Source organism: Loxodonta africana, chromosome 7, assembly GCF_030014295.1.
Source record: "Loxodonta africana isolate mLoxAfr1 chromosome 7, mLoxAfr1.hap2, whole genome shotgun sequence".
Lineage (NCBI taxonomy): Eukaryota > Metazoa > Chordata > Mammalia > Proboscidea > Elephantidae > Loxodonta > Loxodonta africana.
In genome coordinates this window covers 127,484,245-127,500,922 of record NC_087348.1, presented here as the reverse complement: position 1 = coordinate 127,500,922, position 16,678 = coordinate 127,484,245, and the positions used below count along the sequence as shown (strand labels likewise).

The following is a 16,678-nucleotide window of genomic DNA, read 5'->3' as shown; positions in this document are numbered from 1 at the left end:
TTTGAAGCTAGCAGAGGTTGGATCATGAGATTTAAGGAAAGAAGTCATCTCCATAACATAAAAATGCAAAGTGAAGTAGCAAATGCTGCTACAGAAGCTGCTGCAGCAAGTTATGCAGCAGGTCTAGCTAAGATGACTGATGCAGGTGGTTACACTAAACAACAGGTTTTCAATGTGGAGGCAACAGCCTCGTCTTGGGAAAAGATGACGTCTAGGGCTTTCTCAGCATTCGCGATTTATGAGAGGAGGTCAAAATATTAACATTAACAGGAGTTTGGAAGAAGTTGATTCCAACCTTAATGGATAACTTTGAGGGGCTCAAGACCTCAGTGGAGGAAGCAACTGCAGATGTGGTGGAAATAGCAAGAGAATTAGGATTAGAAGTGGAGTCTGAAGATGTGACTGAATTGCCGCAATCTCATGATAAAACTTTAACAGATAGGGAGTTGCTTCTCATGGATGAGCAAAGAAACTGGCTTCTTGAGATGGAATCTACTCCTGGTGATGATGTTATGAACTTCATTGAAACGACAACAAAAGATTTAGAATATTACATAAACTTAGTTGATAAATCAATAGCAGGGTTTGAGGGGATTGACTCCAATTTTGAAAAATTCTACTGTGGATAAAATACTATCAAATAGCATCACATGCTTAAGAGAAATCTTTCATGAAAGGAAGAGTCAATTGATGAGGCAAACTTCATTGTTGTCTTATTTTAAGAAATTGCCACAGCCACCCAGTCTTCAACAACCAGCACTCCGATCCTGTCAGTAGCCATCAATATCAAGGCAAGACCCTCTACCAGCGAAAAGATAATGTACGACATGCTGAAGGCTCAGAGTGTGGTTAGCTTTTTTTTTAGCAGTAAAGTATTTTTTAAAAATTAACATAGGTACATTGTTTTTTTAGACATAATGCTACAGCACACTTAGACTATAGTACAGTGTAAACATAACTTTTATATGCACTGGGAAACCAAAAAATTTGTGTGACTTGCTTTATTGCAGTGATGTGGAACCAAACCTACAATGTCTCTGAGGTATGCCTATAATCTAACAGAATTTTCTTTTTAAATAATTATTGCTTTTTCTTTTGCATATAAGTTTTTAATTGATATTAAAAATTTTTTGCGGTATAAGATTTGATGTTTATTTCCAGATGGATGGCACCATCTATTAAATAAACCTTTCTTTTCCATTTGACTTGAAGTAATATTTTATGATATATTAAAATTTCTCATATACTTGTATTTACTTCTGAATTTAGTTTTTTAACCCAATAATCCTTTGTTTGTTCCTGTTGAAATAAACATTATTTTAAAATTACAGTGTTTCATTTATTCTAATATTGGTAATGCAAGGTTCTTCATGTGTAGTATTCTTATTCAAGCATTGTGGGATTGTTCTAGGCATTTATTTCTCCACACGAATATTAAAATTACTGTATTGACAGAAAGAAGCCTTGTTGATGTTATAATTAGGAATGCATTAAACATGTATCAATTTAGGGGGAATTGTTCTATGCCTTTCTTATTAAACGTATTCTTATAACTTTATAGTTCTCATCACTACTTTGAATAGAACATTTTTCCCATTTTTGCTTCTATATCCTTATTGCTAATATAGAGAAAATCTGTTGATTCTTCCTATAGCTATTTTTCATTCAGCTACTTATAAAATTTTCTTATTAATTCTAGTAGGTTATGTTGTTTCCTTTTAGAAAATACATGCTGTAAATGTGAGTACCTCTCAAAAGGGAAAAAAAAAAACCCTCAAAATTAAAAGACTATCTGGGTTTTCTAGGTGTACAATCTGTCATCAGCAAGAAGAGAGAATTTAGCTCTTCTTTCCCATGTTTATACTAATTATTTCATTTTCCTATCTCACAGCTCTTGCTAAAACTTACAAGATAATATTGAATAATTACAACATCTACATGGTGATAGCAAACATAGTGGTTTAGTTTCTGATTTTAGTTGAAATATTCTAAGTATTTTACCATTTAGAATAAACTTTGCTTTGGGTTTTTTGCTTTATTATATTTAAGCAGCTTCCTTCTATCTCAGCCTAAAATTTTTAAGATACTCTGTTGAATTTCATCAGTGACTTTTCAGAATCTACTTGTATGATCATGTTAATTTCTTATATAATTTTATGAATATAATAATTTATGGTGATAGATTTTCTACTATTGAATCACCTTTTCATTTCTGATATAAACACTACTTGGTAATGATGTATCATTCTTTTATAAATTGCTGGATTCTATTTTAGAAATATAAGAGAAAATGGTCTTTGTAATTTTTGTTTGTTTTTGATACTGATGTGGATTGAATGGTGTCTCCCCCCCCAAAAATGTGTGCCGACTTGGCTAGTCCATGATTCCCAGTAATGTGTGATTTTCTACCTTTTTGTCATCTGTTGTGATTTCCCTATGTGTTGTAAAACCTACCTCTATGATGTTAATGAGGTGGGATCAGTAGCAGTTATGTTAATGAAGCAAGACTCAATTTACAAGAGTAGGTTGTGTTTTAAGTCAATCTCTTTTGAGATATAAAAGAGAGAAGCAAGCAGAAAGACAGGGCGACCTCATACCACCAAGAAATAAGAGCTGGGAGGGCCTCTCCTTTGGACCTGGGGTCCCTGTGCTGAGAAGCTCCTCGACAGGGGAAGATTGTTGACAAGGATCTTGCCCCAGAGTTGACAGAGAGAGAAAGCCTTCCCCTGGAGCTGGCATCCTGGAAATACTTAAATAATTTTATCATTATCTTTGTATATTTAAAGGCTAGCCAGAATTCAGGTGGTCCATTTCTTCTTGGATACATTTTGTAATTTACTTTTTACATCTTGCTTTATGAAAATTATTTATTTTTCTGTTTCTTTTACTTATTGTTGCTGCTTTGATAAAATTGAAATTCAGTTTTTTATTCTGCTTTCCCATTTCATTATTGGTTATTGTCCCTTTCCATTGCCATCGAGTTAATTCCGACTCATAGTGACCCTATGTAGAACTACCCCATAGAGTTTCCAAAGAGCACCTGGTGGATTCGAACTGCTGAACTGCCAACCTTTGGTTAGCAGCTGTAGCTCTTAACCACTATGCCACCGGGGTTTCCATCTTCCCTTTACTTCACTTTTTAGATCTAGTTGCTAGGTGAAAAAGTTATTCCATAATACGCAGGGTTTATCTTCATCTCCATTACATTTCTTTTCTTGTTATTAAAGTTTATGGAGCCCTGGTGGTGCAGTGATTAAGCATTTGGATGCTAACCAAAAGGTTGGCAGTTCGAATCTACCAGCCACTCCTTGAAAACCCTATGGGGCAGTTCTACTCTGTCCCATATGGTCGCTATGAGTTGGAATTGACTCGACAGCAATGGAGTTTTTCTTTTTTTAAATGTATATTTTAAAGTATTTCTTAATAGATTTTCAAAATTACAAACTGTAAACTTAATGCTCACAAATCATTTTGTGCCTGAAACATATACTTTGCTTTTAATAATACCTATTTCTTTATGCCCTGGTGGTGCACTGGTTCAGAGGTAAGGCTTCTAACCATTAGGACAGCAGTTCGAATTCATCATGAAACCCTAGTTTCATGAATCTGAAAATGTATCCTGTTAGCTTTAACTGTATCATAAAATTTAAAAAATTAAGTACAATTAATCTATGTATGATAAATGCATGACCAAAGATTGGACAGGCCCATAGAACAAAATGAGACTGAAGGGGCACACCAGCCCAGGGGCCAGGACTAGAAGGCAGGAGGGAACAGGAAAGCTGGTGATAGGGAACCCACGGTTGAGAAGGGAGAGCGTTGATATATCGTGGGGTTGTTAACCAATGCCATAAAACAATATGTGTGCTAACTGTTTAATGAGAAACTAGCTATGTAAACCTTCATCTAAAGTACAATTAAAAAAAAAAAGAAACGCATGACATATGCTATATTCTTTTGTGGAGAGAGGTAGAGATGCCATGAATGCAGAAATGGAGAATAGTGTGGCTCTAAAATGGTAGAAAAATCATTGCTTTAGTCATTTATGGATTAAGATCAAAATTGATAAGGATGTTTCTTTTCACTGTAATCTCAACACTTTTACTTATTGAACTATGAAGTACTCTGAAATGTCAAAGGTTTTATTTAACCCAACAAAGATTCAAATGATGCTGTATTGAAAGATCAGATTAAAAACAATTTCCCTTAAAATTGCAATTTTAGCCTTTCTCCTTTGTTTTTGTTTATGTATATATACTCTTTACCCTTTAACCTCCTCTGGGTTGCAGAAACCAATTTTAGTCCTTTCTTTGTAGATAGAATAATATTTTTATAAAAGTGTCATCTGTGTTTCAAAATGTTGGCAAAATCCTTACAGTCTTGCTAGATAAATAATTGTTTTCCTAAAAAGATTATCATATCTTTAAAATATTGAAATCTGTCTACAGTTTGGACTTGAGATATAGTTATGCTTGATTTACATCACTTAGATTTAAGGTTGAGGAGCCCAAACAGTTAATCAAAAAATAATTATGGCGTGTCTGTGGCTCACAGAAGTGAGTCATTCGGAGGTTTTTAATTTCTCCATTGGAATTTAAACAACTTGATGGCACACCTCTTGCTTTGGTATTTTCCGATGTTAATAGAGACTGATACTCTTGTTGAGTAGTAGGGATGGTCTCTGGACCTAGAAAGACATTAATTTCACCCTTTTGTTAATAAAACTTCCCCAAGAGGAACAAGAACCCTAGTCAGTTCCACATCTTCAACAATTTCTCCCTCACTTGGTTCTCAACAGAGGTAACATTTCCTTTTCTGAGCAATTTTTTGATAATTTTATAACTTAACTAATTTTAAACTTCAAAGAATATTTATTGAGTCAGCTGACAACTAATATTCTGTTTCTTCACCTACCATACACTCCTCAGCCCATTAACATCAGTCTTCTGCCCCCACGCATCAGTGAAATTGCTCTGGCAGGTGTGCACTGACCTGACAAATCCAATGGCCATTTTCTACCCTTATCTTACTTGACCTTGCTGTGTCACTTGACAACATTGAGTACTCCTTGCAACTCCTTTCTATTGACTTCAGTGATGCATCAATTCATTCATCATCCAGTCAATAGTTTACTGAGCACCTACTAAGTGCCAGATAGAATGCTAGGCACTAATGATATAACAAAAAGCAAGACATACATAGTTTCTTTCCCATGTGGAGGTCTTACTCTTTTGATACCATGGTTATTGCACAAGATTGACTCTTAGGCAATTTCATTTCAAGACTGGCATTGCCAACTACAATTGTGTGAACTTGGGCAAATTTCTTAAAATCCTCACCAGTAAAATGAGGACAATAAAAATACTTGCTTTATAGGACTTTAAGAGGATTAAATAAAATAATACATGTAAAGGGTTTAGATACTGCTTGGCTCTCTTTTCTCCTTTCTTATCAAGACTGCCTATTTCAGGACAAAATAATTTTCTTTTAGAGGCATCACAGCATCTCTCTGGTTAGTGTCTTTGACTCTAGTCTGGACACCAAGTGGATCTTCTGTGTTGCTGATTAAATAACAACTCAGCCCACCTCTTCTCCCCAGCCATTAAACAATTAAGCTATTCATTTTTTTTTAAAGGGATGAGTTAACAGTAATTTAAAATTCTAACTTTTAACCTGGCCATTAACGAGAGCTGTCTTGTTACGCGTTTTGCCTCTTGAGGAAATGTATTGTTATAGACCCAAATGTCAGCCTGTCACAGCATTTTGCAATATGAGATGAGCATTGTCTATATGTTTCAAGTAATTTACTGTAAATAGGGGGCTTGCATCAGTCATAGGTGGGACCTTGGTTTGTGAGAACTGCATCAATTGTCTGAGCTGAACTCCTTTCTCAATTTTGAGATAACATTTAAAATGGAAATCTTTGCTGTTGGTTCATAGTACTCTTTCCCTAATTTTAATTTTTTAAACTTTAAGAATATTTTTATTTTTTCTGATCTTGTGCAGGTTAACAATTGGGTAAAAATCTATATTGAATAATTGGATATTGTGGTTTATATATTACTACCATGCATAATATTTGAACATAATATTCCAGACAATTCACCTTTTATTTAGTGATATGAAAGTCACTTTAGCATCCCGGTGGGCCTTAGGGTCATCATGTAAGAATTAACAGTCCTTTTTTTTGTACCTTAAAGTACAGAAGTGCTTTTTAAAGCAGCAAGGACTTCTGGTTGACTGATGTACACAGTAGTTTTTATTGTTTTGCTTCTTGTGAATCTGTTTACTTATTATTTTCTGGATGATTCTTAGGAATTCTGGCATTGGAAGTAGAACACAAGCTTATTGTATTATCTTTATACCTGTGTTCTTTATTTAATAGAGCTACTTTGGCACATTGAGTTTTATGAAAAATGCAAGTTAGAAGCAATTCTCTGTTTCTCTTCCATGCATTGAGACCCTAAGTCCTTTAAAGATACAACTCTTCAAAGTTCAAAAGCAATTCATGGAGTATTTTCAGTGGCACAAGGAATTTTACAGTTCAGTGTATATGGTCAGAGTTGAAGAATTTATATTTTCACATTTTAGTTTTTAATAAATCAATAATTAGAAAATTTAATAGCAATAAAGAACACTGCCATTGAAGGGACATAAATTTAATGTGTAAATGATAGAACTTTTTTTTTTTAGTTACAATACGGATGTGATATAAGGATTTGGCGTAGAAAGAAGTTTGAGTGAAGGAAGTGAGAATAGTAATCAAACCAAAAGAGTATGGTTTTACTAAGCCAAGGGAAGAGAAAGGTTTTACAAGAAAGAAATGGTTAACTGTCAAATTAAAGGAAAAATAAACAAAGTTAAGTCAGATAAAAACCCATACTAGTTTAAGTAGTTATGAAAGCACCAGGGCTTTGAGCTGGTTCATTTGGGTTTGAGCCCCTGCTGAGATATTTACTGAATTGGAATCTCTGTTCTAACAAGATCTCCAGGTTATTCTTACGTATAATACATTTTGAGAGCCGTGCTCTACTAGTAAGGAGCCCTGGAGGTGCAGGCCTTAAAGCACTGGGCTGCTAACCAGAAGGTCGGGTCCTTCAAACTATCAGTGGCTCCGCAGGAGAGAGACGTGGCAGTCTACTTCTGTAGAGACCTAGAACCTTGGAAACCCTGTGGGGTTGGTATGAGTTGGCATCGACTTGATGGCAGTGGGTTTTTGGTTTTGATTTACTAGTAAGGAACCCTGGTGGCACGGTGGTTAAAGCGCTGGGCTGTTAACCTAAAGGTTGGTGTTTGGAACTCACCAGCCGCTTCATGGGAGAAAGATGTGGCAGTCTGCTCCCATAAAGATTTACAGCCTTAGAAACCCTCCTGGGTTTCCTGTCCTGTGGGGTTGCTATGAGTCAAAACCGTAGAGCAAACCAACGAAACCAAACCCACTCTACGGGCAGTGGGTTTGGTTTCATTGGTTTGCTCTACTGGTGGTTCTCAGAATTGGTTCCTAGCCAGCAGTATTAGCATTACCTAGGAACTTGTTAAAAAGCTAGAAATGCAAATTCTCAGCAGAGGTTTGAACTAGAAAGGAAGCCCTGAAAAGGAGTTTCAATGGAGCATTGGAACTGAAGCAAAATGATGGTTCTGAGCACAGAATATCATCTCTCTTGTTTTCTCTTTTCCATGCTAGGGACTGTACAGATAAATGCGATTCCTACCAATTTTGGCTGGCATTATTGTTAGTGGATGCAACGTATGTTGAAGGGCAATTTCGTAAAATGACAATGTGAGATGACTGGTGATGTTTTTATCTTAATAAGTGACTTTCTCAGCTTGCCTTGAACATCAGATCTATGAAACAAAAATTAATGTAAGTTACTCCTTAATAAAGGGACTATTTTTCAGTTAGGTTTTCCGTTTCTTTTCATTTCACAATGATTTCAAGAACTTCTTTGTCAAAATGACCTCTTACCTTGACCATCACAATTTGTAGTCTCAATTTTAAGCTCTGAAAAAAAATATTTGACATGCGCTGATTCTATTTTTGTATAATATTTTTGACTGTGTGTCCTGTTCCTCCACTTCTGAAAAGGGACACCCTCAAGGAAATTATAAAGATCTGAATAGCAAACGAAGCTGTAGACAGCCTAGATAGCTCTTCACTCTAATAGGGCTGAGGGAAGTGACCTTCTGCCTTTTCCCAGTCCCGGGTGCCTAGTTTTCAGGACATACTTATAATATGTTGTTGATGAGACAAGAAAAAGTAGCCCTGGTAGTACAGTGGTTGAGCGCTCGGCTGCTAACTGAAAGGTTAGCAGTTCGAACCCACTACCAGCTCTGGAGGAGAAAGATGTGATAGTCTGCTGCCTCAAAGATTACAGACTTGGAAACCTCATTGAGCATTTGTGCCCTGTCCTGTGTGGTCGTGGTGAGTCAGAATCAACTCAGTGGCAATGGGTTTAGACAAGAAAGTGTGAATATGTAAACTACATGTATTGATTTCAACCGAAGTCGAAGGAGAACAACAGATACTATGTGGAAGCCTTCTTTACCAAACAGGCACAACTCTTTTATACCTGTTATATTCTTCCTCTTTGGGCCATAAATTCCTTCCGTATTTCCCCTCAGATCATCCTTATGGATGGATCTAACCAGATTACACATGACTCTGCATCTAATAACTATATAATGAATTGAGTATTTTTTTTTGTTTATTATACCATTACCATGAGGTGTGGTTCTTTTTGCCAGAGCATCTCGGATAGAGCATGAAAACCTAATAAAATCTTTTAAATCTCTCTGGTCAGATTCATTCTACACTTTTGCCTGTCCTCACTCTTGTGGATGAAAGAATGCAAACCATTCCACAGTTCTGCCATTTTTCTTTCATTGTTTTGTCTCTCTGTCCCTGAGGTCTAGCTGAACTGCATGGCTTCTTTTGAAATTACTAATTTAAGCCGTTTTATTTCTACTAGATAACTTGATATCTTTTCCATACACATGTGTCATAGATTCCCTCTTGGGCTGATATTTTCCACTTAATGAATGTATTTTGATAAGAAGTAAGGTGATAATATGGATGGTTACAATACAGAAGCAGAGGCAACTTGGGTATTTTATCAAGATGAAGGATATCATTAAGAAAAGACAAGACATTATTTGTGAGATGTCATTATAGCAAGTGGAGAGGAGTATTACAAAGAAAAGGGAACAGCTAGATTAGCAGCATTGGAAGAGTTCTTTTTGGGTTGGAAGAGTTCATACTGGACTTTACTTTCTGTCATTCGAAATGAATGAATTAATTTACTTGGGAAATGTGTGAACCCTAGGGAGATACTGCTTGTACTTCACTCACTAGCTACCTTATTTGATAAGCGTTAAAAGAACTATAAATTCAATTATTTTTAATTATGCCTCACTAACATTTGCTTCCCATTTACCTCTAGGTTTGAAGTTTGAGGAAATTCGAGAAAGATTTGGTGAGGAATTCTTTAATATATGCTTTGATGAGAATGAGAGAGTTCTTCGAGCTGTAGGCGGCACCTTACAGGACTTTTTTAATGGCTTTGATGCTTTGTTGGAACACATTAGAACTTCTTTTGGAAAACAGGCCACTCTGGAGTCACCATCTTTCCTATGCAAAGAGCTCCCTGGAGGTACTTTTATGCTCCACTACTTCCACCCTCATCATATTGTGGGGTTTGCGATGCTGGGGATGATTAAGGCTGCAGGAAAGAAGATCTATCGGCTGGATGTGGAAGTAGAACAGGTTGCCAATGAGAAGCTGTGCTCGGATGGTTCAAACCCAGGCAATTGTAGCTGTCTTACCTTCCTTATCAAAGAATGTGAAAATACTAATACCACAAAGAACCCTCCACTGGGAACATCCCAAGTTCCTGCGGACCTCAGAATTAGCATCAACACCTTCTGCAGAGCCTTCCCTTTCCATTTGATGTTTGACCCCAACATGTCAGTCCTTCAGCTGGGGGAAGGCCTAAGGAAGCAGCTCCGATGTGACATTCACAAAGTGCTCAAGTTTGAGGACTGCTTTGAGGTCGTTTTCCCAAAGATTAATGCCACCTTCGAAAGGGTCCTGCTGCGACTCTCCACCCCATTTGTGATTAGGACCAAGCTTGAAGCTTCTGGCACTGAAAATAAAGACAAGGTAAGTGGTCACGGACTTGAGATGGGTGATGGGAACTAGAAGAGTAGATAATTATTTCAGTAAATTTCGTGCTGGTATACTTATAATTATTTAGGGAAGAGAGCTTAAAGAGCCATTTAGAAAATTATTGGTCCCTGGATGTATATAAAAAGATTTGGCCCCACTCCCAGTCATTTTGCATAGTGCCTGCCTCATCCATTAATTTATTTCAGCATATAAAAAGAAGACATTTATTAATACTACCATGGCAATTAGAAAAATGATAGGACTCACTAAAAACATGATATTATAAACCCATGAATATTTCCACAGATTGAAATTAAGTTAAGAGAGAAACTGTAAGGCTTTGACTTCAACATTGTGGGGCTTGTTTGCCTTATCCTTAAATAAATATAGATAAAAAGCTAGCTGCTCTTTGAATATGTTCTCTTCTAAATTTCATAATCTAAGAACATCTGGTTTACATCCTATTTTTATCTTAATATACAGAAAATGTATTCCCCTAAAGCTGGAAATTAAGTGACTCCGTATCTCAAGACCTCTTGTAATCTATTTAGTATTGAGATAGATACTCCTTCCAGTAGAACACATTAAATCCTTAAGAGAGGATACCATGGAACTAGATTATCTTTATTGTAGAATTTTAGAATCTATTTTGGAAAAATCTGTATTAAAGGCAGTCCCTGGGTTACAAATGTCCAGCTTACATACAACCATATTGACAAGCCAACCCCTGTAAAGCCTATTATGTTAAAAATGCGAGGTACATAATGGTTCGTTATAACAAACGAGTGCTATTTTGTGATGTGCATCAAAAAATTATTGTTACTGTATTACTATGTTAAAGATGTTTTAGTATATCTGGAAGTGTTTCTTTAGTGATTTTTATGCATAGAAAGGTACACTATGTACTATATACTACGCAAAAAACCCAGTGCCGTCCAGTTGATTCCTACTCATAGCGACTATATACTATGACATACATTTGACTGACGTTAGATACAAACTGTACCTAACTGTTCCAATTTATATACAAATTTGACTTAAATACAGGCTTAGGAAGGGAACTTTTTCATAATCCGCTGACTACCTGTAATAAGTTTTAAATAAATGATGAAAAAGTTACCAGAAATAAATCTTAATAATAGTTGGGTCAAAACAAACAGTTTGCCACAGGTAAAATTTGAGAAACAATGTTAAAATAAATAATAAAATGCAAAGAAAAATCAGTCATAACTGTTTTCATATTTGGTAATATACTCTTAGTGTTTAAAGGAAAAAATACTAATTGCCAGAATGCCATTTGAATGTATAGTCATTCAGTTTTCAGTAGTGTTTTTTTTTTTCTTCTGATATTCTACATCAGGATAAAACATTTTTTTAGGCTGTTCAGCTTGTTCCCAAGCATTTTGTGAAAGCTGTTGACTTTTAGAAATGAACAGGCTGCTCTGGGCTAAAGGAAGGAAAAGTTGCAGAAACAATTAAAAAAGTCAGTGAATGAACAAACTACACATAACCTGGAGTGCCTGCAATAATAAATTAAATAAATGAGGAAATAGCCTCTTGAAAGCAGAGCCAAAGACATTTTTGAGGATTTTATGAGGCACTGGCTTTATCCTTGATTAATTTTTATAATTTTGAAGCTCTATGGAAAATTTTTAAACAAAGTCCTTGAGAAAGATGGAATGATATGCATTTATTCAGTGTGACTGAATCAGGTGATTTAGGAAAATCATTTAGTAATGTTTTTATCATATAAGTTCAATGATTCAAAAACATCTAAAGCTAGAGCTGCAGATTCCAGTTTGGCCCATTAGTGTATTTCATCTGAACAAATTAGTATTGTTCCTATTTGATCACACAATTATGTTTTAAATAGTATTTTCCATATATGCACATATTATATGTATATGTTCGATAATTGCACATTTTCAAATTCTTTTAGAATTGAAGAAAGAAAAAATGTGTATTTTTGTTTATGTTTTTAGTAACTTTACTACTTAAAGTATTCTGTCTTTTTAAATTCAGGGAATGTTAAAGGTGTCAGTTCTGTTTTATAAGAGAAAGATATTTGACTTGGAGGGTTTGAAGCATTTTTGGCCTTTGGAATTGAAGTTAGTGTTTTTGAAAATGTGCGTGAACTAGAATATATTATTACCAATGTCATTTGCTTAATATATTTTATAGATTTGAGGAAAAACTTAATTCAGTTTAAAGTTACAGCCTCAGATTTTTTTCCCGATATGTTTCATCTGACTTGTATTTCTATTTAATTTGTATACTAGGATAAGAAATAGACGTAATGAAATGATGACTCAAATGTCAAGGCCCGCTGACAATTTCAATAATAAGGAACTGTGCTCATTGAGAAGATGCAATTATAATTTAAACATGTTAGTGGCAGTTTAAAAATAAAGCAATAGGCAGGCTTTTTAGTTAGAGTAATCCTCCAATCCTTATATTTACATTGCTTACTCAGTGGGGTTTGCCAGAATGGGACATTTGGGAGGCTACAGCTGTCCCAAATTGAAACGAAAGTTTATAAAGTTGTGGCACGGAGTCATAACCAGATGGATAACATTTCAAATTAATATGTCACCAAATTGCATAGTTTCTTAAAAGATGGAAAGATGAAACAAAATCAGGCTTAAAAATTTTCTTCCTGTTGACAAATTTGACCTTGATATTCACTGTTTTCCCCTAATAACTGTGCTTGATAACAGATAATTCCATGTTGTCTGGAAGTCTCTATTTTTTAGTTGGTTTTGATAAGAGAATGCAGTTTTAAAGCGCTTTAAGATATTTATTTCTAAGTCTAATATAATCTAACCATTTTTGACTATGTACTGAATAGCAACCACCCACCACCGCACAATCAAAAAAAAGAAAAATCAAGAGCTAATCATGCAGCCATATGAGAGCAAATCACTTGAAGAATAAAATTTAATGTTTTTGATAACCATGATTTGTGTGTGTGTGTAAGGTCGGCAGTTCAAATCCACCAGGTGCTCCTAGGAGACCCTATGTGGCAGTTCTATTCTGTCCTCTAGTGTCGCTATGAGTCGGAATCAACTCAGCGGCAATGGGTTTTGTGTGTGTGTGTGTGTGTGTGTGGGTCATTCATTGGTTAACTATATGAGTAGAGGCAGAACACTCTCATGAGCAATTTGCTAAGAAGCCATCTTCCAAGCCTCCAAAGAATCTATTTTGATTCTGTTGTAATTTGCTAGAAATCGGTGGCAGGCGTCAATTCAAGAGTTTTGAGGTCAGAAGGAACTCTTTAGGATGGTTTGAGCGAGCTTTGATCTCATCATTTGGTTCCCTCTACATAGTGGGTGGGTACATAGTCTGTAAGTGATCATCCCTGCCTCACGTAGTCTCTCTCCCTTTCCCTCTATTCTTTTTTTTCCCCCATATAGAATTCCTATGTTTCATCTTGCCTTAAACTTAACTTCCTTTGCATCATTTTCTTTCCTCCTCAGTTGCCAAGCATTAAAATATGAATTCATTAGTTGATTATTAAAAAAAATAAACAGAATTCAGTGTTGGGAATTAGACTGAATTAGGAATCCATATTAATTTGTACTGTGTATTTTTTAGATTATTAAAGCCTAATATTGTTCTGAGAATTCGAATGTTTATCACATAGATCTTTTGAGTTACAGGGCATTGTGGTGAGTTTGAAAATTAATTTGAGAAGAACTGAGCAGTTTAGGGCTTAACATATAGTCATAGAGACCTAGTTCATTGACATAGATTCTGAAGGTTCTTTGTATGGAGTGGACCATGTTTGTAGGTAAAGGTTTTTAGAGATTAGAGTAATGGCAAGCAGTTTCCTTCTCTGCATTATAAGGTCATGATGTATGGGGGTAGTACAACAGACTGAGAGTGGTGTCTCTGACAACTATAATCTTAAATCCCTTTAATCTCTGAGTCTCAGATTTATTTATCTGGAAATTAAGGAACCTAGACTAGTAATTTTTTTACTCCTTTACTAGTCACGTTGTAACACAGATGGATTCATATGAGGTCAATTGATCATTAAGCTTTTTTCATCTCTGTGATTCAGTGAATTCAGATGCATTTTTAATGAAAGGTAGAGGGGAATCTGACTTTTCAAGTACAAAAAACATTTCCTACTATCAAGACGAGGGAGCCCTGATGGCACGTTGGTTAAAGTGATTGACTATTATCTGAAAGGTCCACGATTCAAAACTACCAGCAGCTTCACAGAAGACGGATGTGGCAGCCTGCTTCTGTACAGATTTATAGCCTTGGAAAACCTGTGGGGTCCCTATGACTCAGAATCAACTTGACAGCAGTAGGTTTGGTAGGTTTTTCGTATTATCAAGACTAAAAAACTATGTTAAATTAATCCTCTGTTTATGCTGCTTACCACATAAGGCTATTTGTGAAGATTAAATGGCATAGCCCATGTAAAATTCTTAGTGTATATTCAGACCCAGAGTTAAGTGTTTGAGTAAACGTCCCTTATTACTCCTACTGTGGTTATTGTTCCTTTCCATCCATGATATTCCTCTTATTAGTCTCCTCCTTACTTCTTGCCTCAAAGAAGAAAGTACTGGAGATCAATAGGCTTAATAATTTTAGAGAAATATCAAGCCCACCCAGCACCCTCACAGACTATGGATTGGGCCCTGTTTCTTGTCTCCTTAATAAAGACTGTTTTTGTTGTTAGTTGTCATCAGGTTGGCTCCTACTCATGGAGACCACGTGTACAACAGAACAAAACGTTGCCTAGTCCTGTGACATCTTCACAATCATTGGTATGCTTGAGTACATTGTTGTGGCCACTGTATATTTTGAGTGCCTTCCAACCTAGGAGGCTCATCTTCTATCACTATTATCAGACAATATTCTATTGTGATCCATAGCTTTTCATTGGTTAAATTTTGAAAGTAGATTGCCAGGCATTTCTTCCTAGTCTTAGTCTGGAAAAAACTCATTGCTGTTGAGTCAATTCTGACTCATAGTGACCCTGTAGGACAAAGTAGAACTACTTCATGGGGAAGACTGCCACATCTTTCTCCCACAGAGTAGCCAGTGGGTTTGAACTACTGACCTTTCAGTTAGCTGAGCACTTAACCACTGTACCACAGGATTCCCTTAGTCTGGAAGCTTCACTGAAACCTGTCCACCATGGGTGACCCTGCTCGTATTTGAAATACCAGTGGCAAAGCTTCCAGCATCATAACGACATACAAATCACCATGCTGCAATAACAGACGGGTGGTGGTAATAAGACTAGAAGGATACTGTCACAGATTCTTTAAGGGCCCTGACTGGATTTGCTTTTTATTTACCCATTATTAATATTTTAAAATCTCTGTTCTCTTTTTCAGACTGACCAAAGTTTTGGAATCAAATTTTTATTACTTGTATCTACTAATATCCTTTATGTTCACTTATCACATTATTTTGCTGTGCCAGTGACTTCCAAAATAAAATGAGCAGGTTAGCTTAGGCACAATCTAGCAATAGATTTTGAGAATAAATAACACAAGTCCTTTTGACATTGTTTTTCTTAGTAGTAACGCTTCAGAGAATTCTAATAACACCTTGGAAGCAACCCCACATTTGAAATACACCATCCCTATGAGAGAGCGGTAGCATTGTTATTTATCTTCACTTTTGTTCTTTGTTCTCAGGGTTGGAGCTGAGGAAAAGTACAGCACCACATTTCTTTTTTAGTCCCTAGAAACATTCTCGCATTTGTCTTATTAATTAAAAGGTATAAAACAAATGCTGTGAAATAAAGTAGGAATTAATTTCTGATTTTCCGCTGGTCAAATTAGTTTCCAAAACACTCCTTTATCTTTTCTAGACACATGCCCATCCTTTTCTGTCATGATGATTGAACACTTTTAAGTATATTTATTAATCTCACCACACCGTGATGAAACAGTTGAAAGACAAGTTTTATCAGGCTGTCAGGAGTACTTTATTTGACTTCAACTTTAAAAAAAAAAAAATTTTTTTTTTTTTAACTGGGAAAATGTGAGCGGTTCTTCTTTGTTCAGATCATGATATTCTCTCAGGGAATTTTAAATATTGTGCTGTAGTTTTAGTGATGGACCTGAGATTAGTGCTTTCTCTGAAAAGCAGTACAGAACATAGAAATAATTTTTTTCAAAATTACCTGGAGCTTTCTTTGCTTTTGTAATGATAAATGAGATTAAAAATTATTTTTTGAGTAGTTCACATTTTTCTAGAACTGCTACCTGACCATGAACTACCTTTTAAAATAGGTGAAACATTGAGATTTTGATGGAGATATTGATGGGGTTCATTCTGATTCTTTTTTTTTTTTTTAATGCCTATAATATTAAAATACAATGCAGTGCCGTAAGTTACTGTATAGGTACTGTAGGCTGTACAGTCAGACAACACGTTATAGTCAGGTGATTACATGGGGAGCTATATACTTCTAACAGTGATTCTCAAGCTTAAGGTAGACATCTTGCCACGTTTTTATTTTTGTCAGCAGGAAAAATTTCA

General features: G+C 35.7%; 1 protein-coding gene across 2 annotated transcripts in view; it reads left to right on the top strand.

Annotated features, from left to right (window-relative positions):
* GUCY1A2 (guanylate cyclase 1 soluble subunit alpha 2) overlaps positions 1-16,678 on the top strand; it is a 420,035-nt gene that overhangs the window by 80,758 nt on the left and 322,599 nt on the right. For both annotated transcript variants that reach the window (XM_064288867.1, XM_064288866.1), the window contains exon 4: positions 9,441-10,159. In XM_064288867.1, the coding sequence (XP_064144937.1) occupies positions 9,441-10,159 (719 nt within the window). The remainder of the gene's footprint in view (positions 1-9,440; positions 10,160-16,678) is intronic.